Raw genomic sequence first — 27,500 nt, forward strand, 5'->3', positions numbered from 1 at the left:
TACAAGCTCACAGCGCGTCAAAATCTTTGAATATATATATATTGTTTTTAAGTGAATTTCTTTTACTCAAATCGCTTGCTTCTGGGGGTCCCTGGCACAAAACATTTTCCGATGGGGGTCCGCAGCCAAATACATATAATTTTGGGGGTCTCTGACATGAAAAAGGTTGAGAACCACTGCGTTAAAGGGTCTAAATGTTTTTCATACATGTTTAGACTCTCTGAATCACAAATGGATAAATGAAGACTTAGAGGATTTGACTGTGACTTGGCAACATAAACATCTGGGGCTATTGTCCGGCTGCACCAGAACCAAACGTGCACATAGACCGCTATAGGCATGTTTGTGTGCAGCGAATGCATTGCACACGTTCGCAAAAGGTGCACGTCATGTGCACGTCTACATTCTGTGTGCATGCCAAGAGTGCAAGATTCGTTTTTCAATGTATATGTACCCTTACATGTCCATTTTGATACACTCTCTGAGGATTTAACTGCGTATTGTGTATGTGTTTGGGTAATCGTGTGTATGTGTATGTGTATGTGTGTGTGTGTGTGTGTGGGGGGGGGGGGGGTGAGGGGGTCAAAGGGTTAGCATGGCTCCATGTTGCCTATAAGCTGATAAGAGCCAACCAGGAGGGGAAACTATGTGGAACCCAGTAACACTGACCCCCCCCCCCTCCCTCCCATCCTCCCCCTCCCCAACTCACCCTGTACTCACCCTGTACTCACCCAACTCTCTCTCTCTCTCTTCGTCTCTCTTCTCTCTCTCATCTCTCTCTCTCTACTCTCTCTCTCTCATCTCTCTCTCTCTCTCCATCTCTCTCTCTCATCTCTCTCCGTCTCTCCTCCCTTCTAGCTCCCTCTGTCCCCCCTCTCTCTTTCTCTTCCTCTCTCTCGCTGCCAATCTCTACCCCCCCTCTCTCTCTCCTCTTTCGCCGCCCTCTCTCTCTTACCACTCTCTCTCTTTCTTCCTCTCCTTCTCTCTCCCTCTCCTCCTCTTCTCAACCTCTCTTCCTCCCCCTCTGCCCCTCTCTCTTCCACTCTTTCTCTCTCTCTCTCGTCTCTCTCTCTCTCTCTCTCTCTCTCTTCCTCTCTCATCTCTCTCTCCTCTCTCTCTCTCTCTCTCTCTCTGCCTCCAGCCTGTCTGGTGCCAAGACTCAGATTTCAGAATTTCCTTCTACAAGCCACATTTAGAGCCGCCAGTACACACTGTGCAATGCGTGCGTGTGTGTGTGTGTGTGTGTGTGTGTGTGTGTGTGTGTGTGTGTGTGTGTGTGTGTGCGTGTGCGCGTGTGTGTGTGCGCGTGTGTGCGTCTGTATGTGTGTGTGTGTGTGTGTGTGTGTGTGTGTGTGTGTGTGTGTGTGTGTGTGTGTGTGTGTGTGTGTGTGTCTGCGCGTGTGCGTGCGTCTGTGTGTGTGTGTGTGTGTGTGTGTGTGTGTGTCTGCGCGTGTGCGTGCGTCTGTGTGTGTGTGTGTGTCACTTTCTCCTCTCACTGTCTGCCTCTGTGTCCACCGCCGCCCCCCCCCCCCCTTTAGTCAGTACTGTCCGTCTGCCTCTCTCTCTCTCTCTCTCTCCTCTCTCTCTCTCTCTCTCTCTCTGTCTCCCCTCTCATTCTTTCTGTATGTGTCTTTCTGTCTGCCTCTCGCTCTATATGGTTTCTCTAATTCTCTGCCTCTCTCATCGGCTTCTCTGAAGTTTCTCTGTCTGTCTGTCTGTCTGTCTGTCTGTCTGTCTGTCTGTCTGTCTGTCTGTCTGTCTGTCTGTCTGTCTGTCTGTCTGTCTGTCTGTCTGTCTGTCTGTCTGTCTGTCTGTCTGTCTGTCTGTCTGTCTGTCTGTCTGTCTGTCTGTCTGTCTGTCAAGCCCATGCGTTCCCTGTAACTGCTGTAAATAAACATCAGTGTGTTCTCACTATAGAGTCAAGGCCTGTTACAGTACAGGTACACTGATAAACCAACCACTGTCTGTGTTTTTGTTCTACATGAACAACAACCCCACGCACTTAACACACAACCCATCCACCCTGCCACCTCCACACACACACACACACACACACACACACACACACACACACACACACACACACACACACACACACACACACACACACACACACACACACACACACACACACACACACACACACACACACACAAATGTGAGATTTATGCGTGGTGGCGGCAGACTGGTCCTGGTGTGGATGGGGGGGAGGAGGGGTCCTGTCAGCACATAGCTGACCTGGAAGACCCTGTGTGTGTGCGTGTGTGTGTGCGTGTGTGTGTGTGTGTGTGTGTGTGTGTGTGTGTGTGTGTGTGGGGGGGGGGGGGGGGGGGGTGTAGTGGAGTGCAGAGGGTAAAGAAGGGAGTAGAGGGAAAGAAAGAAAGAAGGGTGGAGGTATGAAACAGCAGACTTGAGGTGCGCGGCAAAAAAAAATCACCCCTTTTATAACACGAGCCCCAGAGATCCTCAAAAACCTTCCAGGCCTTTCAGAATGTTCCTCGTGTTCCCTGGACAAAATGTGGTGGTCCCCACCAGAGCGGTGCTTCTCAAAGTGGGGTTCAGGGACCCTCGGTGTTACCACATGGGCTCAATGCTCTGGTCAGCAGGTCCCCGGTTCGATTCCTGGCCAGCCGGACCATTTACTGAATGTCATCCTCTTATACTCTCTCTCATTTCCCGTCTCTCTGTTGCTGTCGAATAAGGCTAAAAAGTGCCCCCCTTTTTGGGGGGGCTTTTCTGCCTTTATTGGATAGTACAGTAGAGAGTGACACGCAGCAAGGGTCCGCCAGGCTCGGGAATCAAACCCCGGGACTCGTTGTTGCATCAGAGCCTATATACTGTATACTGTATATATGGTTCATGCGCCTTAACCACTCGGCCATTGGCACCCCCGAAGAAATCTTAAAAGAAAAGGAAAACAGCCGTTCGGAGCCGAACCTAAATGCAGGAGAAAGAGCCATTCAGTGAAAGTTTAGAACATTTGAGCTTGTAGATCGGTTATTGTTTCGCTGAGCGACAGGCATAAATCAGGCTTAAGTGGTTCATTTATCCATGTGTAACTCTGAGAGAGTGTACAACTGTAAGTTTTTTTTTACTGTGTGTAAGAACGTTTACCTCGACATGCATTTTATTTATTTATTTTATGAGCGTATGGGTGTCAGAACATAACAGCTCTATGTGCTTTCCTCATTTACTGCTTGTCAGCAACATTCTGCTGTTTGTCCCTCAGTAACAGAAGACTGTATCCTTCCTGTGGCCGAGTTAATCTGAGCAACAATGCTGCTATGGCATCTGCTACGATACCCTTCTGTGTGTGTACACACACACACACACACACACACACACACACACACACACACACACACACACACACATGCACAGATGCCCCCACTATGCGACAGGCATGTGTTTGTTATCAGCTATAGCCAGGATATTATAATTCCATCCCATAGGGATGGACCTGCGGCTTTCTGACTGGGATATGGCATTGTGTGTGTGTGTGTGTGTGTGTGTGTGTGTGTGTGTGTGTGTGTGTGTGTGTGTGTGTGGGTGCGTGCGTGTGCGTGTGTGTGTGTGTGTGCGTGTGCGTGTGTGTGTGATCAGCTTTGTTTGCTACTTTTGTGTGACACTGTAGTAGTGTGACAAAGTATGGCGTTAATTTATGAGAAACAAAACCTAAAAAGTTTAAATATGGAGATACAAGGTTTCTGCCCGACAACAACGATATGCAAATATTCCATACAATCACACACAGATGACACGTTGAGAAAGGAAGGAAGTAATAATTACAAACACGACTAAACCAATGCGTGTGTATTGACAGTGTGGTGGGTGGTGCTGGGTGCTGGTCAGGCCGGTGTAGCCCTGCTGTGACAGGCTGCTGCCTGCATCTGATGTGGGCTTTGGTGAGGAGCCAAGGCATGGAGCCTGGCGTTCACTATAGACACTCAGCTCCCCATGCAGCACTGCTGCTGCTGCTGCTGCATCCTGCCTCCTAAACCAGGTGTTCTCAAACTTTTTTGGCTCAGGACACTCCTGAAAAAATAACTTTTTCACCCACGGCACCCCTGACTGACATTGTTACTTTATAACACATTTACATTTATGTCATATTACGGTACGGAAATATGTAAATCTTTCCCCCCTGAGATACAGGATGTCACGATGGAAAACATAAGAGAATATCTGCTTCCAGGTTGCAAATAACTCTATGCATCCCTATTCTGGGTGGAGCGTTCGCCAAAAATAGCAGATCTACAAGCTCACAACGCATCGCAGCGTGTTTGAAGGTACATGTCATTGGGGAGTGACTTTCACTCTCTCACGTGCGAGACACGTTGTTCATTTGTCTTTCAATGCATCCTGCACATACACACGCTCGCTCACGCACATACACAGACGCACACACACACACGCGCGCGCACACACACACACACACACACACACACACACACACACACACACACACACACACACATACACACATACACACAAACACAGGCGTACACCTCACACACACACACACACACAAACAAGCACACACACGCACACACACACACACACACACACACACACACACACACACACACACACACACACACACACACACACACACACACACACACAAACACACAAACACTCACACACACCATTGTCGTCAAAGAGTGATGAGGCACCATCCCATGTGGACAGAAATAAAACGAGAAAAAAAAAAGAAAAGTTGTGTGTTCGTTCCATCTCAGAGGCTAAACAACAATAACCCAGGGGTCCATGGATTCCCAGTGAGCCCTTCTCTTTGAAATGGGATACCGGGCAGCAGCAGCATTACAAATATATCTCCTGTTTTATCTTCCGGGGCCAGGCCCCCATGGAAAAATTATTCCAAATACCTGCCGCGCTTGATCTGGAACCCTGGAATAGGTTAGGCCCATGCAGCCGGGAACACAAGGATGTCTAAAATAAGGCCTCTATTACGGGACATCAGAGTGGGGACGGATGGGAAGGGCCGGGGCAGGCAGGAGGGGATGAGGATGGGCTAGTATTTTCGGTGTGTCGCCCCCTGTGAAAAAAGGGCTTGTTGCAGGGCGGCATCGAGCAGCTTTTATGTCGGTGACGTGGGGCCGCCTGTCAGCTGTTGTACAAACTCTTATGTGTCGGAGAAGGGTGTGTGTGTGTGTGTGTGTGTGTGTGTGTATACTTGTACATCCATAGCGGAGCGAGCGGGAGTATAAATAACATTTTTCCTACAGATGTTCTCACCTTGATGAATGGGCTGGTGGCTGCGTTTGATCCGCCTTTGTACAGGGTATATCTTATATTAGCCCAGTCTGTCTGCGCCCACATCCCCTCAGCCCCGCGACCCCCGGGCATTTTAAGAATGACATTTTTACATTGACATGTACATAGCTGGCACTCTTATCCAGAGTCCCGTACATTAAGTAAGTAGGTAGAGGTTAACAGTGTCGCCCAATGGATACTTCAACACTTCAACACGTGGTACGTGTTGTCAGACATGTTGACTATCATAAGGGCTCGAACCTGCGAGTTTTGGTCACCCTATCTTTTTAGGCAGCCCTAGCGTTGAGAATCCCAAGTGTAAGGAAATAGAGGCTTTACTTGTTTCGAAAGATAAAAAACGATGTATGTTAACATTTGGAGACTTAAAATAAGAGAAATAATTGAAGTTGGCCAGGCCTGGCATCTCAAAAACATCTCAATTTATTGAGGTGTCAAAGTCAAAACCAACATTTGGACAGCTAAGCCGCCTTGGTCAGGCTACTTCTTGGACGTCTGCGGCATAACTCGACAAGGAGTAAAAACAATTCAAGTTTTCAAGTGTACAGTATTTGACAGTCTGGGTTCACTCATTGTGAACCCAACATTTATTTACGTTGCAAAATATATATACTAGAAATTATATAAAAGAAAACAGGATATTAGGTCCGAGTCATCATCATACAGGGACGTGCTGGCCACTGGGAAATTCGGGAAAATTCCAGAACGGCTGCGCCATTTATTTTTATTTTTTTAATAAAACATTTTTTTTGCTCCCGTTTTAGGATTATTACGGTAATTTCCGGGTCGCGTGGCCCAATTATTAGTTACATTACTGTTGGGCTGGGACGTTTTTCAGCAGTGGCGTAATTTACATAGGGTTGCTGGGTTAAAACACGCCCACACCCCCCCCCCCCCCCGTTGACAAAACGGTGGGCCGGTTCGGAAAATCCCAGAGCTGAATTTTTGTCCCAGCACGCCCCTGTCATCATATGAATTTAATGTGTAGGCTGTACATTACTGTGGGTCAATCTCTGATTCACCACATGAATTGTGGACATGTCATAATAGGCGAAAATAGGAAAATGTGACAAAAATATACATTTTGTAGAAGTAAAAAAGGATGGGGCCAAGTAGTTGAAAAGTAAATACATACTTTAATGACAAAAAAAGGATGGGGCCAAGTGTAGACCCCTGGAGGACCCCCCCACCCAACTAAGCATATATGGTTTAAGTGGTTTAAAGACATTCAGAAAGCAGAGAGGATAAGAGGCTGAGGAGAGCAGAAGTAAAGTAGGTGCTTGAAGAATTCTTCCGTCTCTCTATCTTCCTCGCTTCCTGGTAGGGACTCGAACACGGGAGTCTGTCAGCATCACCATGTACATGATGTCCCGCTGACATCTCCTTCAGCGGCTGAGTGTGTGTGTGCACTGCCACTGACCAGACTAGACCCCCCCCACCCCCACCCCCACCACCACCACCACCCACTACCCGGAAACACATAGCTTACACTCAGCCAATCAGAGAGAGAGGGCAGCTTAAAGGGCTATTCACCCCCAAAATTACGTTTTTTTTTTCTATCGATTAGTCACCCCATGTGTGACTAATCTGGTATGATTTAGATCTAATGGAGTTCCATGACTTATCTGATGTGATTTTGATGCGTTGAGTCATTGGGGACATACTGTACATACATAAACACAGACAGTCTCGTTATAATAGTTTAGCAATCACTTATGCGGCTATAGTTTACGGTACTTTATTCATGTGCTTATTTTAATGATCAAGTTTTAATTTCTCCTTTATAAACATAGCATACATAACTACTGACTACATCAATCAGGTTGACCCTGGAGTGTTTGTGCTGATTTATGTTCATAAACTGACAAAAAGTAAACAGTGCCTCAATGAATATAGAGAAAAAAAGGTCAATATTCATGGCTCAACATTTGCATATTTGTTTTGCATATATTGAAAAGTACCCAAGGTCTAACCACTGGAACAAAAACTTTTTTACCACGATCGGCCATTTTGTTGCTATCGCCCGTTGAAAATAGCTCATTTTCACAAAAAAAAAATTAATCCGAGCTAGAAGTGTTTTTCTACAAATCCTAATATAGGAATAGACGGAAGTGACGTTTTTTGGGATGACGTCACATCCATCCATTCCTTCTATCAGCGTGGAGGGATCATTCCTAAGTTACGTAAGAGCGCCCTCTTGTGGAATAAAAAAATAATAATATTTGAAACGTCCTTGGCACTCAATTTGTTAAGTAAAAGTATCAATACTGCAATGTAGAAATACTCTGTCACAAGTAAAAGGCCTGTGTTCAAAATGTTACTTGAGTGAAAGTACAAAAGTATTGGCATCAACGTATACTTAAAGTACCAAAAGTAAAAGTACAAAAATGTTTGAAAATAGCAGATCTACAAGCTTGTAGATCGGCTATAGCTTGTAGATCGGCTATAGCTTGTAGATCGGCTATTTTCAAATAGCCAACATATAAAACAGGGCTAAAGTGGTTAATGTATGTTTTATAATATAACGATTTATATCCGCAAAGTAACTAGTAACTAAAGTTTTCAAATAATCGTAACGGAGTACAAGTACAAGATTTGCCTCTGAGATGTAGTGGAGTAGAAGTAAAAGTATTGAAAATTGGGAAATACTCCAGTAAAGTAAAAGTACCTCAAAACTGTACATAAGTACAGTACTTGAGTAAGTGTACTTAGTTACTTTACACCACTGCTTCCAATATCCACCTGCTCCCCTCCCCCCACCTCCTCTCCTCTCCTCTCTCCTCCAGGGCTGACTCAGCCAGGATGACCCAGCCCATGCGGGGGGATCAGGCCCAGCAGCCGCCGCCCCCCCTCAGCCGCAAGTCGGCCAGCCTGTCCTCGCCCAGCGCCGCTCGCCGCCTCTACCGCAACCTGTCGGGAAAGTTCCGCGTGGGCGCCAACCCCCCCGGCCTGGAGGACACCGCCACCGCCGTGGTGTCGGCGGCGAGGGGAGGGGACACCAAGGAGCGCCTACGCAAGTCCACCATGGTATGATGGAGAGAGAGAGAGAGAGAGAGAGAGAGAGAGAGAGAGAGAGAGAGAGAGAGAGAGAGAGAGAGAGAGGCAGAGACAGTAGAAAGAGAATGAGAAATGGTAGGACAGGGGAAAAGAAAATAAGCCTTGTGACTTGTGGTTTGCAAATAGTTTTAAAACAGACAGAGGAACCTTTTCATAAACTTGAACCCGAGGAATCTCAGGTGGAACCCCCCCCCACCCTCACCCTCACCAACGTTATTTATGCAGTGCAGAGAGAGAGAGAGAGAGAGAGAGAGAGAGAGACTGTGAACAGAAAAAAGAGGAGAGGGAGAGAGAAAGGCGTATGTATATCATGCATTTGTGCCTGTTCACACACAGTATATGCATGCATGCTTAGTGTGTGTGTGTGTGTGTGTGTGTGTGTGTGTGTGTGTGTGTGCGTGTGTGCGTGCGTGCGTGCGTGCGTGCGTGCGTGCGTGCGTGCGTGCGTGTGCGCGCGCGCGCGTGTGTGAGTGCGCACAAAGTAAGGTCCTCAGTGTTAATTGCTCTGTTTTGAACTCAGAGAGTGTACAAATCGTTAAGGGTAAGGGACCATTAGGTTCCATTTGTACACTCTCTGAATTTAATGAACAGTGTAATAGCAGCATTGAACATCCACTCAATGTGTGTGTGTGTGTGTGTGTGTGTGTGTGTGTGTGTGTGTGTGTGTGTGTGAGTGTGTGCGTCGCGATGCGACACATTGTGAGCTTGTAAATCAGCTATTTTCATAAGGATTTTTATGAATTTTGTACATTTGAGAACTTGTGAAACGGCACATTCTTTTACTTTTGATACTTTAAGTACATTTTGATACCAATACTTTTGTACTTTTACTCAAGTCAATGTTGAATTCCGAACGTTTACCCCGTAACAGATGTATTTCTAACATTGCAGTATTGGTACTTTTACTTAAGTAAAACATTTGAGTACTTTTTTTTCCACACCACTTGTTCCAGTTCCAGAGCAACGAGGCCGTGTTCGAGGCCGTGGAGCACCAGGAGTTGGACCTGGTGCAGCTGCTGCTGTCTCAGTACAGCCTGGAGGAGCTGGACCTCAACACGCCCAACAGCGAAGGCCTGCTGCCGCTGGACATCGCCATCATGACCAACAACGTGCCCATGGCCAGGCTGCTGCTGAGGGCCGGCGCCAAGGAGAGCCCCCACTGTGAGTAGTAGGCGGCCATGTTGTTGTTGTTGTTGTTGTTGCGGAGCAGAATGTTGCGCGCCCACGAGCCACCCCGCGGTGCAAGTTTTACAAACGTTTTCGTGTCCAGGACTTTGTTATTGGCTACGGACCCCCAACAGACAAGATGTTGTGCCAGGCAGGAAACCCCATAAGAGAAGAATGGTCAACGTTTGTCACCATTTTTCGAAATTAGCTCACAGCGTGTCGAAATAATAGGTGATAAATAAAATAGAGGGGGAGGGGCGTTGATGGCCTAGTGGTTAAGGCGCATACCACATATAGGCTCTAATGCAGCCTGACAGCGAGTCGCAGGTTAGATTCCTGAGTTGCTGCTGCGTGTCACTCCTCGTCTCTCTCTCTGTTTCCTGTCTATCACGACTGTAGTATCCAAATAAAGGCAGAAAAGCCCAGAAAATAATCTCAATGTTTCAAATAATTTTATTGAGAAGCACAGGATACAAATATACATTTTCCTTTCAGGTATGTGGATTGCTTACTTTTTTCCCCCCAAAAACACAAACAGACATACACACAAAATAAACAGGTACAAAAATAAAAAAATAATATTATGTCAAAATATACATTTTCTTAAAACAATAACAACTTATATTCACAACCAAGGCTGCCTTTATATTCCAAATATGTACCGGAAAATAATCTTTAAAAAAATAATAATAATAACAATAAAATAGGGCTTTAGTGTTTAAACTGTTCCTAATTTTGCTGGGGACCCCCTGGAACCCCCTCAAGGACACCTGGTTGTCCCCAGACCCTACTTTGAGAACCAGTGGATTACAGGTAGACTCTACAATGCCAGACGGTCAGAGATCTCTGCCTACCGATAGGTTTAGTGACATCTAAAGCCAATATAGTTGGCTAGAACAAGTACCCCTAACTGCTGTGAAAACAAATCACTAGGGGCACTCAGGTGGGGCTTGCTTGGGTTTTGCGTATAAACTGGGCTTCGCACTGGCTGGAACCGTGCTTTGCAGTGTTTATTATTAATCCCAGATAAAGAAGGCAGGTTTTATTACAAGCATGTGCCTCCAGAAACATCTCCTCAGCCTTGCTGACAGATCTCTAGTCAGTTTTCTTTTCCGGCCGTGCATTTAGAGATGTAGATCCCCGACCTTCAACAAAGGTCAAACGAAGAACCCCATTCCAGATTTCTAGTTGTTTTAGTATCGACAGCATGCGGGAACTTGAAAAGCCGCCGCCGTCGTCGTGGAAACTCAAAGCCGCTGTCACGGCAACCCGAGCCCGCCGCCGAGGCAACCGCAGGCGTCGCCCCAGGCGACCGCTCGCAAGCATAACAAGCATAACCCGCTCGCGCGCACACACGCACAACAATAACATTATTCTCCCACATTTTGACAAAGCACACACGCCCGCACATTTTTCTGTTGTTTGCTGGCAGTGAAAATGCATTAACCCATTGAGACCGGGAACGCATCCGTGTCATTTTTTTTTATTTCTTTGGGCTTTTTTTAAGTGAACATTTGTAACTCAAATCTTTGCTTCTGGGGGGTCCTAATTCTAACATTTTTTTTTTTTTTTTACTTTGATATCAGTGGTTCTCAAACTTTTTCATGTCAAGGACCCCCAAAATGATATGTATTTGGCCGCGGACCCCCATCTTAAAATATTGTGTTCCAGGGACCCCCCAGAAGCAAATATTTGAGTAAAAAAAAATCGCTTTAAAAAATACATATTCAAAGATTCGCACACATTTTCATGATTTTTCAAAAATAGCAGATCTACAAGCTTGTATATCTGCTATTTTTGAACAGCCCAAAGAAATAAAAAAATGACACACGGATGCGTTCCCGGTCTTAATGGGTTAAGGGCGATGAAGGGGTGGTAATTCTGATGCGATATTAGTCATCTTCATAAGCAGTTTTCACTGCCTGTGATCTGCTGAGCCCTCACTCCCCTTCTTCTGTTAATGATTAGAACTCGCCAGCGAGGCTCCTACGCTGTTTGTGCTTCTGCACGCGCACTGTACTGTACTCTGCTGTGCAGGCGCATGTGTGTGTGTGTGTGTGTGTGTGTGTGCGCACGCTCACACACTTTTCCAGGCCAGACGTCTTATAAAGGTATCACTAAATTGGAAACACTCGAATGGAAAGTGGTGTTTACTGAAGTTTGCTCTTTGATTGCTCCCCCCCTCCCCTCTCTCTCCTTCTCTCGCTCTCTCTCTCTCTCTCTCTGGAGCCCAAATAACACTTGAGAGAATCAAGTGTGTGTGCGTGTGTGTGTGTGTGTGTGTGTGTGTGTGTGTGTGTGCGTGTGCGTGTGCGTGTGTGTGTGTGTGTGCGTGCGTGCGTGTACGTGCGTGCGTGTACGTGCGTGTGCGTGTTCTGTAAGTTCAGAGAGACAGGCGGAGGAAGAAAGGGCGAGGAGAACAACAGAGAGTGAGGAAAGCATCTTTATAAGCGCACGCTAATCAAACTGCATCTGAGGAGAATTGAGATCAAAGCCCGCTGTAGAGTTCTCTCTCTCTGGCCCTTTGAAAGGATTGATTGTGATTCCCATTGATCCTGGCTGCCACGGCAGACTTCATACAGTCCTCCTCAGCTCCCAGAGAGACCGGAGACAGACAGACACCACGCTGTAAAAATCTGTCAGTTTAATGCTCCTTGCACACTGGGGATCTTTCGTTTTGGACCATTTTTCACATCCATTTGAACAGTTGTGCGTGTCAAGAGTAGCCTACATCCACTAAATTTTTATGCGGCGATGAAGCAATGCAAGTTTTTTTCGGAACGAGGTAGATTTTTTGGGCCACAAATAAAGGCACCAACCTGTATGAATGAGGCAAATATTTGAGTAAAAAAATTATATCATTTATATATTCAAAGATTTGCACACATTTCCCCAATTCATTTTTCAAAAATAGCAGATCTACAAGCTCATAGCGCGGCACTCGGTGCCGTGCTATGAGCTTGTGTATCGGCTATTTTTGAATAGCCAAAGAAATCTAAAGTGACACAGATTGAATGGGTTAAACAAGTGGAAAAAGTCCCCGAACTCACCAGTAGTTAAGTTAAAACAAATGACTCAAATGAAAGGAGAACAATAATTACTGACAGGCCCACGGGGAGACACACTCTGAATTCAAAGAGAAGCTGACGGCTACCAAAGAGACGCTTAGTAAAGCTGCACAATCAAACACCCGGACAGACATTTGGACACGGAGCTTTAAACGTACTGTCAACAGTGGAATCTAACGCTCAACAGTGGAATCTCCGGCAGAACAAACACAGACCCCACAGACTAAACACAGACACACACCAACCCCAAACACTCCCTTAGAAAGACCACAGCCACCAAGGAAGAGCTCCGCCGATGCCCGGTGTCCTCGAAGCGCCCCGAAACATCATATTGCGTAGCATTTCAAGTCACTTCTCAACGTTTTTATAGGCCGCGACCCCCCAAAATATATATGTGAACTGGGGACCCCCCACCCTGGCACTTGGAATTGTAGTAGTTGAGGCATTACATGTGGTTTCACTCGGTTCTCACAGAAAGATATTGTGAAAATAGCAAATCTACAAGCTCACAACGCCTCGCAAAGAGCTTGTAGATTTGCTATTATTTATTTTTTTGCCTCTTTCTTACATTATCTGATAATTTGGCCAATGTTTGACCAGTTTTTATAGTATAGTTTGTTGATTACTTTTGATTTCTTAAATGCTTATAAAAAAGGTCATAAAAGGGGTCGGCTCTGACTTACAGTAGATGATGATCTGATTAAGGTTCAAGGTGTACTTAACAGTAAAATACACCTGTGGCAACATTGCAGTGGCAGTGGCTGTCTTGTCTGTGGCAGGGCTGGCAGTAAAGGCCTTTGCAGACAGGGTGCGATTGGTCATTCGGTTTTTACCGCATGCGAAAAGACGCACGAATCGAACTGGGTTCGATTGGAGAAAAAAAAAACGCACCGCCGCAGCCACTTGCCGCACGGCAAATTCGGAGCCGGTGTGCATGAGGTCATAGAGAACCATGTGTTCTTTAAAAAAAAAAAATCTGTGCGAAAAATCGCACCCTGTCTGCAAAGGCCTTAAGGCAGTTATGTTGAAATATGGACATGCGCAAATGGGCATTGTTTAGAACAGTTTGTATGACATCTTATGCCCATATTTGGAGATCCCCGACATCAGCTCAAATTGATTATGCCCAAATATGGAAATAGCGAGAGGAAAAAAGAAGGAAGGATGGAAGGGAGAGAGGGAGCGAGAGGGAGAGCTCAATCGGCGCGTGCTAGAGCAGTGTTTCCCAAACAGTGGGTTGGGACCCATTCTTGGGTCACGGATCCATTTTTATCGCAAGTAAATATCCCTTTTTCTTGTTTCCTACAATTTTATACAATTATTATTTAAAAAAAATCCATTTCATTTTTGGTGCCCGTCTAGCAATTATAATAATAATCAATAATCATAATAACACTTTTGAAATGTTTTGAAAATCTAGTTAGATTTTTCAAATCTGGTTTTCCATACTAAAAATGGAGTGCAGTGGTGCAGCCCCTAGCCAGTCAGGATTATCTCAGTCGTGCACCTGCAGGAGTGCATGATTGAGAGTATATCTACGTTGAGAGCATAGATCACTTACACAGAGGGACTTGTGATCAAACAGCAGGGAGATTCGGTATCTCGCTCAGAGGGACACTTCAACCAGGTGTATATATGCCCGTGGTTGGGGATGCTTATCGGCACTTTGTATGCATGGGACCTGTGAAAAACACTAGCCAGCCACCGTACGAGTTGTTTCTTGGGGTGAAACAGTTGATTTTTACCACTGGTTTTCATCCTGTGGGCCGTGAGGATATTGCAAGTGGGCCAGACAAATAATTGGCAAAACACAAAGATTGTGTTGATATTATAACATTCAATCAATTGATTGATTGATCGTGACGTGCTCTGAAAATGCCCACGGGCCCACCCACCTGACCACTTAACACGGCAGCCGAACGGCTGCCGTGTTAAGTGGTCAGGTGGGTGGGCCGCAAACACTTTCAAAGATTTCCAAAGTGCCGGCTCTGCTCCAGAAAAGGTTGAGAACCACCCGATGTATTCTACACGTGAGCTTATTTTTCTAAGGACCACCACCACGGCTGTGCGTCTCTGCCTGAGCTGCTTTTCAACAAACGTACATGCCCTGCCCCTGTTAGAGGTGGGAAATTATAGTCTTCAGTGTATGTACCACCCGTCACAGTGACTGTGACTCGGGTAGAGTCAGGTATAACTTAATAGGTTGTTTGTGGTGTTAGAATAGGTTCAAAATACAAATTGGGTTTTGCAGGCGAAGCAGTTTACGACACCAGTGTGAATCACGCTCGTGTATGTTCTCACCATTATGGGTTCCCTTATAACCACACATGACCCATACTCAAAACACCCCCTCTCTCTCTCTCTCTCTCTCTCTCTCTCTCTCTCTCTCTCTCTCTCTCTCTCTCTCTCTCTCTCTCTCTCTCTCTCTCTCTCTCTCTGCTCTCCCTTCCATTGCCCCGTTTTTTTTTTTTTTTTTTGGGTCATTTTCTTCCTCAGTGATGTCACCTCTAACGAGGGACTGCACAGTTAAATTAAGTTTATTGAGGAATTTGCCTGAGCTCTATGACAAACAAAGTCATTAAAGAGATTGGCCTGTTAAAACGAGTCTCGCGCGGAGTCATGGAGGGAAAGCGGTTCCTCGCGGTATAACGCGAGCGGGAGGGCGCGTGCGTTGTTCAAGTTGAGCGCTCGGGGTGAAAAACATTTATTCCTGCCTTCGGCCAAGAATCTCCTTTGATTAGAAAAAGAAAGAAAGAACGAAATCTCAGCTTATATTTGTTTACCAAAGGAACCGACACTGTTTCCTTGGACTGCTTTCAACCACACACAGCGAAGTCCTCAGTGTTCGTTTAACTCAGAGAGTATACAAATGGAACCAAATGGACCCGTACGGGTCTGTTCTGTGAAGCTGTTCATGTTGTTCTCTGGATGATGCCATTGAAACATGGTGTTGTACCAGGCTACCTTGCATACCACCACCAACTGTCTATTTTTACTCTTTCATACCAGCAAGATATACAGTATATACTTAGTATATATCAGTGATGTATTATCCACTGCTTCTCAAAGTGAGATCTGAGGACCCCCAGGGGTCCTCGAGGGGGTTCCAGGGGGTCCCCAACAAGACCCCCTGGTCTGGAACAGTTAATACACTTAAGCCCAATTTTATTTTCCAGCTATTTTTCAAATGAATATCGACAGATCTTGACAAATCTTCTTATACTGGGATCCCTGTTACAAAACTTTTTCAAATGGGGGTCCGTGGCCACATGGCACAAGGGGTCCTTGACGTGAAAACGTTTGAGAACCACTGGTATAATGTACTGTATGATGATGATTGTTATTGGCCAGAAAGTGTGCATTATTAATCGTTTACCTTAGATGTAGCAGGCTCATTCTAATTTAAAGGAGCTACAGTATGGACAACGTTCAGCCACTACACAGTGCAGTCCATATCACAACACGCATGTTGCATAAGGTTCTTTATTTCCCAGAGTCACGTCTTTAAGGCAACGCCTTCCCCCAAGCGTCTCTTTAGGGGGAAAACGTTGAACAAAAAAAGAAGCAATAATAGGGATAATGGCAGCCGTCGCCTTACAGAAGTAAACAAAACAATAATGTATGATCCGACAATATTACTAAAATGAATATTTCACAATAATAATGTTTTTGGGAGGAGAAAGTCGATACTATTTAATTTCACAGCACATGCATTGTAAGCTTGTGGATTGGCTATTTTCTGCAAAGATATTTGGTGTTGAGAGAAAAAAGGAGGGGGCCTAGCATTGACCCCTGGGGGACTCCGGGCAACTAAGTATATGGCATTTAAGTGGTGAATCATTGGTAAGTGTTCATGGTATAAGCGGGATAACCGCATGGCATATCATTGCCCTCGGGACAGAATCCCAAAACTGTTACTTTTCAGGAATTGGAAAAAACTAACGTGCAGTTCCATTGGATCAGTCTAGTTATTTTTTTACACTTTTCATTGGTGCAACATTTATAAATCCCACAGACAGACTTAACCACTTTCACCAGTGCTGGAAAAAAAGTACTCACATTTTTTACTCAAGTAAAAGTATCAATAATGTAATATAGAAATACTCTGTTACAAGTAAAAGTCCGGAATTCAAAATGTACTTGAGTAAAAGTACACAAGTATTGGCAACAAAATGTACTTAAAGTACCAAAAGTAAAATAAAATTACTCAAGTAAAGTGCACCTCAAAATACCTAAAAATGTTACTTAAGTACAGTACTTAAGTAAATGTACTTAGTTACTTTCCACCACTGACTTTTACTTTCAATACGTTTCAAAAGTAGCAAAAATAGCAGATGCGGCGCGTTGTGAGCTTGTAGATCAGCTAATTTTGCTACTCTACTATGACAAAGTCATTTATAAAAGTGAAATATGGAGACACAAGGTTTCTTCCCGGCCAGCGTCGCTATCGTTGTTGTCTGAACAGAATCACAAAAACAACCATAGTGTCTAGCACCCAAGTGTCTTGAAAGTCGCTCAACGACCGAGATGACCGCGTAAACTTTCAATTCGGCCCATAAAAGGAGGAAGACCATTTGCAGTATAAGGAAAGAAATTGCAGTAACGTGGGTTTTCCATGACAGCATGATACACATGGTGTGATTTCTTTACAAGGACACACTCCACCACAATGACCTGCTGCAGGCTGGCTGCCCATGTTGCTGTGTTTGCTCACTACATACAGTAGTAGGCTAATTCCTGGGCCTGCACTGTCAAATCCTCAATGTTCATTTATCCATTTTGTATCTCATTTTATACATATTTGTGGTTAATCCATTAAGACCAAGTCATTTTTAGATTTATTTGGCTATTCAAAAATAGCCGACAAACAAACTCATCGAGCTTGTCGATCTGCTATTTTGGAAACATCTTGAAAATGTGTGCAATTCTTTGAACATTTGTAAAATGTTTTGTTCCGGGGACCTCCAGAAGCAGAGATTTGAGTTAATAATGTTCGCTTTAAAAATATATATATTCAAAGATTTGCACAAAATGTCAAGATTCTTCAAAAATAGCAGATCTACAAGCTCTGTTAGCCGATCTACTATCTCACAACGTGTCAAATGTTTTGCTCCCGGCAGCCAGCCATCTTGGAGGTAATTTTCCTAGATTTATAGTATGTTTATTTAGCATGCCCAATGCCACAAGAATCCATTGAAAAAAATTTTCTAGCAATTTTTGGGGTGATCTTTTTTCCATAATATTGACCAGTCTACATCTCTCTCTCTCTCTCTCTCTCTCTCTCTCTCTCTCTCTCTCTGCTTTCCTTGTTGGGCCAGTTGTGAGTCTGGAAGGTCGTGCAGTGCATCTGGCCACCCTGGTACGCGAGGCGGAGCAGCGGGTGGGCGAGCTGCAGGCCCAGGTGCAGAGCGAGGGTCCCGGCGGCGGCGGCGGCGGCGGTGTGGAGAGAGAGGGCTCGGACCACAGCGAGAGGCAGCTGAAGGCCTGGGAGTGGAGGCACCGGCTCTTCAGACGCATGCAGACGGGCTTCGAGCACGCCAGTAAGACCCTCCAATCCAACCCGGACCTAATTGTTTTAACCCATTCAATCCGGGAACGCATCTGTGTCATTTTAAGATTTCTTTGGCTATTCAAAAATAGCAGATATACAAGCTCATAGCGTGGCACTGAGTGCCGCGCTACGAGCTTGTAGATCTGCTATTTTTGAAAAATCGTGAAAATGTGTGCAAATCTTTGAATATATATTCTACTATCAGTGGTTCTCAAACGTTTTCATGTCAAGGAGCCCCCAAAACGATACGTATCTGGCTGTGGACTCCCATCTCAAAATATGTTGTTCCAGGGACCCCCCAGAAGCAAAGATTTGAGTAAAAAAAAGTTTGCTTTAAAAAATAGATGTATTCTAAGATTTGCACACATTTTCACGTGCTGCACTTCGAGCTTGTGGATCTGCGACTTTTGGTGCTTCTGTGTGACGCTATATGTATGTATGATCAAGTAGTAGGGCGTTAATTTCCGGATATTTTTGAAATATGGAGATAAGGGTTTTCTGCCCGACAGCAACGATATGGGGTTTAGGTGGTTGTGTGTGTGTGTGTGTGTGTGTGTGTGAGAGAGAGAGGGGCAGCCTGGCACTCTTGATCGTTCCCGGGTTGTCGTCTTGATTTACATTGTTTTTTTTTCTTCTGTGGCATTCTGTCTGGGCTGAACTGTTAATGGCTTCCATGTTGGCACGCCTGGGACATGGCTCTGTGCGTGCACGTGCGTGTGCGTTCATGTGTGTGTGTGTGTGTGTGTCTGCGTGTGCCTGTTTACATCCACGCTCCATTATGCACACGCACAGCGCTTCTGAATGTGTACAGGGAATGTGTCTAGGATGTGTGTGTGCACGTGTATGTGTATGTGTGTGTGTGTGTGTGTGTGTAACACCCTCTTTAACCGTTTTACAGGCGTTTCTTGACACGCGTGGTGGCGGGGGTAGACAGCCCCCCCCCCCCCCCCCCATGCTCCTCCCTTCCACTAGAATCAGTCTGGACTTTGATGCAAGAAAAGAACCTTTTTCCTCTTATTATTATTCCACATACTCACGCTATTTTATGGGCAACTTTGTCTTATTGGACTTTTTCTCAGGCTTCCAGATACAGTAGTGGCATTCCTCAGATCTGCCGTGTTAAAAACAGCAGATGGAGAGAAAAAAAAAGTTTTTATATGTCGCGTTATTATAACCACTTAAATTCTATTAAACTCTATTCATCAAGTCAAAACCTGAGTTACAACTGTACTTGGACCGCTTTTTTCCGTCAATACCAAAAGATTTTTGGTGAATGTTCCAACCCAGAATATGGATGCTGGGGTTCAAGTTGGTTAAAGGAGTAGTTCACCCAAAAATGACGTATTTTCAATTACACACCCCATGAAGCCTTGAATTCATTGAGATTTTTTAATGTTTTTGTCGCATTCCTAAGCCAATCATTTGATGACCGGCGGAGTCTCCGGTCATCAAAGGAGTCTCAAAGACTCTCCTATAGAGATGATGACCCTGTCATCAAATTATTGGCTTAGGAATGCGAAAAAACTAAAACAATCGTGAACATTTGAGGAAATCTTTGAATAAATATTCTGTATAGCGAACATTTGTAACTCAAATCTTTCAAAAATATTTTACAAACGTTCGCTTTAAAAAAAATACATATTCAAAGATTTGCACAAACGATTTTTTGTGATAAAAAAAATAGCAGATCTACACGCTCATAGCGCGGCACTCGGTGCCGTGCTATGAGCTTGTATATCTGCTATTTTTCAATAGCCAAAGAAATCTAAAATGACAGAGATGCGTCTGTCCATCCCCAGACCCTCCAGATGCACCAGTCTCAGGCTGGACTTCTCTTTACATATCTGACTTTCTGTCTGTCTGTCTGTCTGTCTGTCTGTCTGTCTGTCTGTCTTGTCTGTCCGTCCCCAGACCCTCCAGACGCCCCCAGTGCTGTCCGTCTCTCTGTCTGCAGCAGCACCAGTCTCAGGCTGGACTTCCAGGAGCCTCTCAGTGTCAACTCTGCTGTCGTCACCAAGTACAAAGGTTCAGATAAATCTCTTTTTTGTGTGAATAAATTGTTATTTTAACCAATCTGTACGGTAGAGCTCTGGTTTTTTAGACTTGTTGTGCCCAAGGCTCGACCAATGGCCAAGTCCAAATCTCAATAGGGTAAAATTATGTAACATTTTTTAAAGCATGTATTTATTTATTTCCTTATTTATTTACTAATTTAGTTGTTTGTTTATTTACACTATTTATATGAGAAAATCTTGCCTATAATGGCCAGGTTCAAAGTGGTTAAAAGATATATTTTTCAGGGCATAGAATTTTCCTCTGTATTGGGAAATCAGTGTGTACAAAGTAGTGATATACTGTAGTAAATAAAAAAAAGAATTCATATCCATTCATATTCATATCAAGCTGTTTGGTCCAAAATGTGAAATGCACCTCGAAGGTGCAATTATTAGCCGGTTTATGACTTTTGATTGTGTGTGTGTGTGTGTGTGTGTGTGTGTGTGTGTGTGTGTGTGTGTGTGTGTGTGTGTGTGTGTGTGTGTGCTTGTGCTTGTGTGTCTGTGTGTGTGCGCGTGTGTGTGCGTGTGTGTGTGTGTGTGTGTGTGTGCGTCCTTCCAGTGGCTTGGAGCTATTCTCCATGCTTCAGTGTGTTGCTGGGGGAGATGCTCGTGGAAGACACCACGCTGCTACAGTGCAACATCACTGGACTCTCGTCTGTAAGTCCTGCAGGAATGTTCATTCATCTAGTATTATTGAAACCTTTGCAAGAAGTGAACATCCACCCAATCCCCCAAGTTTATTCAAATATGTACGGTATGTTGTGCATTGTTCTTGTGGCTTTCTATGATTATAGGTATGATGCTTTATGTTAAAAGCAAAACCTCAGGGTGCTGTGGTTATTTATGCACTGAACTGAAACAAAAACAAAAAAAAACACTTCATGCCCTACAGTATATATTTTGTCGTACTACAAATAATGAGAATAGCCAATGTACAAGCTCATGTCGTGACGTGTTGTTAGCTTGTAGATCTGCTATTTTCAAAAAATATTACATTTAAAGAAAAGATCACAAATTTTAAAACATTTTGAAAATGTTCCCAAAATAGTTCATGTGGTTAAATTTTGCTACATTGCACGCTTCCCATACATTGCACGCTTTCCATACATGCACTCTCACAAAGTCGAACCACTCTCCATGACAGTGTTGTCCCACAAACCGGAGATGCCTTTTAGAAGGTCGCTGTCCTCACTTCACGAACCTCAATCCAATTTCCTCTGCTGCCACCTCAACACCTAACCACTACAAGATACTAGCATATACCGTCATGCTTTAAACGTTGCTTTACGAGTGGGAAAGCAACACGAGACACTCTGAACCTTATACTGCTTCTGGTCTTTAACTGATAGACGAAGAAAGAAAACACAACATTTAGAAGGCCACTGTCCCACATGAAGGCTCTGACGTTACTTTACACATGTGCAGGAACCATTCTGCTGCGATGTCATTCAAATACATTTTACTCGAACTACGCTTCTTTAAGCCTTCATTGCCTTAGCATCGAGTTGCCCTCACGCAGCTCCCCAACCACCATCAATCCCAAAGGGTGACCGTAAAAAGACTTATGGCCCTGCTTAAAAAGCAACAATTGGAAAACACAGTTTAATGGTGTATCGAGTCACGGCTCCCGATGCATCATTTTAAGCGGCGCGGCAACAGTTGCAAAACAGTCCCGTAGGCGCCCCGTAATGTTAAGAGGAGCAGCTTGGCAGCCTGTGCCCTGATTTATGTTTGGCGTTTTTAAACGGGGCCGGCGCACAGCCACAGACAGACGGACGCTCACGCCGTTTTGTTTGTTATTGTGTGGGAGGAGAGCCCCCCCCCCCCCCCCCTCCCCGTTATGGGACCCCTATTGTCACACGCTGGAGAGGAGCACCCCCGTCACATGACAGGGGTCAAGCCGGGGTCAGGAAGTGTCAGCAGCTGGTTTGATTGATCTGACTGAGAAAGGAGAGACAGAGGCCTGCTGTCTACACACTAGGGCACGGAGACAAGCACAGATTACAGGCATTCACGCACACACGTGCATTCACACAGACACTCACGCACACGCACACACACATACTGTTGCTGGTGCTGAGACATACACACCGTGGGATGCAGGCAGATCCTACCAAGAGATACATACATACATACGTACTGGACTGGTACCTATACACATCCCTGTACTGCTATACTTGTCAGGACTTTTGACTTATTTCCTTTGACTACCTTTCATAACTCTAGCCTTAACACCATTTAGACCTGAGGCCAGGCCACCTGAGGCCGATTCTAAAAAACGCCTTCTAAACGTTCCCTGAAACTTCAGAAACTTCAAATATTTATTCAAAAAATTACAACAAATGTATGTTGCTATATACTGTACATAGCAACAAGAACCCCAAAATGGGGGTTCCCGTCCAGAAAGGTATAGTTACAAATAGGGGCTCCCGCCCAAAATGGGTTAAAGGGATAGTTCACCCCCAAAATGACTTTTTTTCTATCGATTACACACACCCCATGGAGTTTTTGTCGCATTCCTGTGACAATAATTTGATCACCGGCGGCGGCTCCGGTAGGAGACTCAAAGTGTCAAATTTGAGACATTATAGCATCTTTCCGCCGGTCATCAAATTATTGGTTTAGGAATGCGACAAAAACAAACACATTTTTTTTTGGGTGAACTATGCCTTTAACCATCACCACTACATGCCTAGCGTTAATCTTCACCCTAACCGTAATAATAAGTCAGACGCTTGAAAAGCAAGGACCAGCTAAATGTCCTCACCATGTCCTTTGCGAGGGCATTTGGTTCACACATAAGTTATAGTACACACAGTGCTGTTGCATGTTACCATATAATCCAAAATGTTACCTTATCTACAGTATCGTGTGTCTGTGTCTGTTCCAGGGGACCTATTACTATGTGCAGGTGTCAGCCTACAACATGAAGGGCTGGGGGCCCCCGCTCGCCTCCACCCCTGTCTGCGCTGCACCCTCAAGTAAGTCTCCACTAGTCTTGTCTGTCTGTCTGTCTGTCTGTCTGTCTGTCTGTCTGTCTGTCTGTCTGTCTGTCTGTCTGTCTGTCTGTCTGTCTGTCTGTCTGTCTGTCTGTCTGTCTGTCTGAACAGTCAGACAGACATACAGAAGGGTTGAGTCCTTCCTTGATGCAGTCCAGTGGAGCATGAGTTTGGAAGAGTTTGTGTAGAAAACCTGAACCTAACCCTAACCTAACCCAAGTGTGTAGAAAACAAAACCTGAATCTGAACCTAACCCTAACCTAACCCAAGTGTGTAGAAAACAAAACCTGAACCTGAACATAACCCTAACCTAACCCAAGTGTGTAGAAAACAAAACCTGAACCTAACCCTAACCTAACCCAAGTGTGTAGAAAACAAAACCTGAAACTAACCCTAATCTAGCCCAAGTGTGTAGAAAACAAAACCTGAACCTGAACCTAACCCTAACCTAACCCAAAGTGCGTCACCAGCTGTTGACTCTGAGGTTTCCCAAACCATGTGAGGTGAGGACAGTGTGTGTGAGAGAGCGGGATAAGGGACCCGCTTGACCCGGAGAGATTCACCTTTAGTTTTTAGTTTTACTAATTTGCAATGAAATACATTGTTATTGATGTCATTTGCTAATTTGTGATTTTCGCTCCGTTCATTCATAGTCTGTGGCATCGCACAAAATGCCACATGACACTATCGACACTTTTTTGTGTCGATACCCACCTTACTGTATGTACTGGGAGAGGCTGCACCCACTGGCACATCTGGGAGGCACATGAAACATGTTTGTCCTCATCAGCACACCGTGTTTTTCTGCAAGCGTGTGCACACATGTGCATGTGCAGTGCACACACACACATACACATACACATGCAGGCCCGTATACGTGTGGGCTTTCCCTCTCTTTCTCTCTCTCTTTCTTTTTTTTTCTGAACCTCCTATACACCTTCTCCTCCTCTCTCTCTCTTTCTCTCTCCCGCTCTCTCTCTCTCTCCCTCTCCCTCTCTCTCTGAGCTAATTTCGATGTTGCGTGTTTGTGTTTTCCATTTGGGCCTACCACTGGAAATATTTGCATGTCTGTGCCTTCAGCCGCGCGGCGTGGGCCCCAACAGTGGGGGCCTTATATCGGGCCGCGGACGCCCATTAAAGGGCCCGCTTGTCCTGTCGGGACAGGCACCTTTTTCCGGGAATAGAGCTCACCGTGTTTCGCGCCCCACCCCCCCCCCCCCTGGGCCCTCCCTCCCTGACGGGGGGTGGGGTTGGGGGAAAGGGTGAGGGGGCTCCTGGTAAAGGAGAGGTGGGGCGGGATAACCGAGACCTCTGTCCCAGCGGGCTTATCACCCCACACATCGTCCGCTTAGCTAGCTAGCATGCTAACGTACACAGAGGTCAATGAGAGAGAGAGAGAGAGAGAGAGAGAGAGAGAAAGAGGACGAGAGAGGACTTCAGGGAGAGAAAGAAGAGAGTGCGTACACGATGAATTGAACTCTGAGAGTGTCAGAATGGACCTGCAAAACTGAGGCTTTTACTGCGTAGGCAGTTTTTGACCGTGTGCCATTTATGAGAATCTGTGAACTTACGTGCGAACGATAGAGTCAGAGTGACATGCAGAGAGAGAGAGAGAAGCTGTACTTAATGTATTCTGACTCTTTTAGTGGCGGGAGGCGGGGGAATAAGGCGTGTGGCGTGTCACACTCCCGCTCTCTCAGTTGCTGAGCCAGCCACACGGCGTGTGTGCGCAAGCACGCACGCACGCGCGCGCGCGTGTGTGTGTGTGCGTGTGCGTGTGTGTGTGTACACACTGAGAGCTCTTGAGTCCAGCTCTGTGCCAGCCAGTAGTGGTGTTGCTCAGTGGGTCTGTCTGTCTGTCAGCCAACCACAGCTTTCTCACACTGGGGTGGGTGCTGTCCTCCTATGGTACACACACACTAACTGGACCTGTTTCAGCTTCAGGCTACCTCACACCGCCTCACACATGCACGCACGCACGCACGCACGCACGCACGCACGCACGCACGCACGCACGCACGCACGCACGCACGCACACACACACACACACACACACACACACACACACACACACACACACACACACACACACACACACACACACACACACACACACACACACACACACACACACACACACACACACACACACACACACACACACACACAGGCCTGTCTGCAGAGGGTGGAAGCAGAAGGGAGAGACTACTAGACCAGATGACATTCAACCTCTCTCTGCTGAAGGAGTGGTATCCCCCCTTGTTAAAGAGGAGAGGAGAGATCTATACCTCTAGTTGCAAATGTCAAAATGTATACTCGCATTCCAGTGTATGAGAGCCGGTCCATTGCGTTTGTATTGGTGAACGTGCGTTACCTTCCAAACACACTTGCAGGAGGCGTAAGATCTGTGTTCATCGATATTCTATATAAAAGATTAGAATGTGCAGAATGTGTGGCTTCTTAGATTGAATGATGAACGGGATCGAATCCTTGTTATATTATCTATGAATCTCCCATGTTCATGAGTTAGAATCATTACATTACATTACAGTCATTTAGCAGACGCGTTTATCCAAAGCGACTTACAATAAGTGCATTCAACACTTATGGGTAAGCAAGAAAACTACTAATCACCAGAAGTCTTAAGTGCATTCTCTTCTAAAACAAGCAACTAAGAGTATAAGGTAAAGGTGCAATATATCAGCTACCTACTTTCGTAAACAGAAGAGACAAATAGGAAAATCAAATGAGCAAGAGCTAAAACAAATAAGGGTATCAAATAAACAAGATCCCATACAAACAAGAGCTCGTACAAATAATTGACAACAAGTGGGCAAGGCTAAGAGGAAGGGTCAGGGTAGTGTTTCCTGAAGAGGTGGGTTTTCATCACAAACCCATCACAAAACTAGGCAGAGGACATTCAGCGCCGTTGGGCGCTCCAAATGGGATATTCAGTGTAATAATAAGTCCTGGCTAATCCTGTTTGACCATATGTGGTGGAAATCAGATCATTTAGCTTAGGGCAAGTCTTGGATAAGGTCAGTATGGCAGTTTTCTTAATATCTAAGGTTTAATCTCGACTATACATTAGCATTCTGAATCACTGATAAATATGGACCATTGCATGGTAAAACAATGTGGTATTTATTCTCTGCAGGTTGGAGGGAGGTGGACGGCCGCTTACCGCGTCAGAGGGGCCAGACAGAAGTACTTGACCAGCTGCTCGGACAAATCAAAGAGGCTCACCGCCACTGTGTTTGCCATGGTACCTAACTCTCATTTGTAACACAGCGGGGCGACCCCACAGACCTCCATTCCCCTCTTGGCCTAAAGCAGTGGTTCTCAACCAGTGGTCCGGGGACCACCAGTGGTCCTTGAAGGGGTTCCAGGGCGTCCCCAGCCAAATTAATAGTTAGGAACCAAATTGACCCCTTATGTGTCTGTAACTCTGAGAGTGTACAAATGGAACCAAATGGACCCTAACGGGTCCATTTGGTTCCATTTGTACACTCTCAGAGTTAAATGAACACTGATGATGATACAGTGTAGCCTGGGACCCCCAAGGAATCAAAACGGTTGAGTCCCTTGGCATATCTTTTCAAATGGTGGTCCGTGGGTTAATATGTGTCAATTTGGGGGTCCTTGACACGAAAAAGGTTGAAAACCCCTGGCCTGAAGCACAATACAATTTCAATAAGTGTTTTACATTTTTGTCACTGTTGGGTGGAAACCTTTTATGTTCAAAACCCTTACTTTTCAGGAAAAGGCAAAAAAAAAGAACCTGCGTTCCAATTTATCATTGGTTAAATGTTTACAAAATCCACCCACATTTAACCACTTTCACTTTCAACATTTCACACACACAAAAAACGGAACAATTAACAGATATACAAGCTTGCGCATCGCCTATTTTCGCTGCCTTTTCGCTCTTGCATGCGGAAGTAGGGCAGAGATTTACAAAACAAATATAAAAAAGATGAAATATGGAGGTGCAAGGTTTCTGCCAGACAGCAACGATGTTTTGCAGCTTAGTTGGGACTAGAGCCCATGAAGGAACCTGACAATAACGTGCTCACATTTGTTTGTTTTATCATTTTAAAATGTCGTTCCCTTTTTCCTGGTGATTAATGATACTTGGATGACCGTGAATGCATAGTGTATTTGTTGTGCTGTATTTTGGAACCAATTAACCCATTAAGACCGGGAACGCATCTGTGTCATTTTTAGATTTCTTTAGGCTATTCAAAAATAGCAGATATACAAGCTCATAGCGCGGCACCAAGTGCCGCGCTATGAGCTTGTAGAT

General features: G+C 45.2%; 1 protein-coding gene across 1 annotated transcript in view; it reads left to right on the forward strand.

Moving 5' to 3' along the window:
* ankfn1b (ankyrin repeat and fibronectin type III domain containing 1b) overlaps positions 1 to 27,500 on the forward strand; it is a 275,489-nt gene that overhangs the window by 224,325 nt on the left and 23,664 nt on the right. The window contains exons 7-13 of the mRNA XM_080454714.1: positions 8,082 to 8,322; positions 9,306 to 9,513; positions 17,906 to 18,127; positions 20,050 to 20,163; positions 20,755 to 20,852; positions 23,086 to 23,176; positions 26,352 to 26,459. Coding sequence (XP_080310840.1) covers positions 8,082 to 8,322; positions 9,306 to 9,513; positions 17,906 to 18,127; positions 20,050 to 20,163; positions 20,755 to 20,852; positions 23,086 to 23,176; positions 26,352 to 26,459 — 1,082 coding nt within the window. The remainder of the gene's footprint in view (positions 1 to 8,081; positions 8,323 to 9,305; positions 9,514 to 17,905; positions 18,128 to 20,049; positions 20,164 to 20,754; positions 20,853 to 23,085; positions 23,177 to 26,351; positions 26,460 to 27,500) is intronic.

The sequence above is a fragment of the Gymnoscopelus braueri genome (genome assembly GCF_963280865.1).
Source record: "Gymnoscopelus braueri genome assembly, chromosome: 17".
NCBI classification, from domain to species: Eukaryota; Metazoa; Chordata; class Actinopteri; order Myctophiformes; family Myctophidae; genus Gymnoscopelus; species Gymnoscopelus braueri.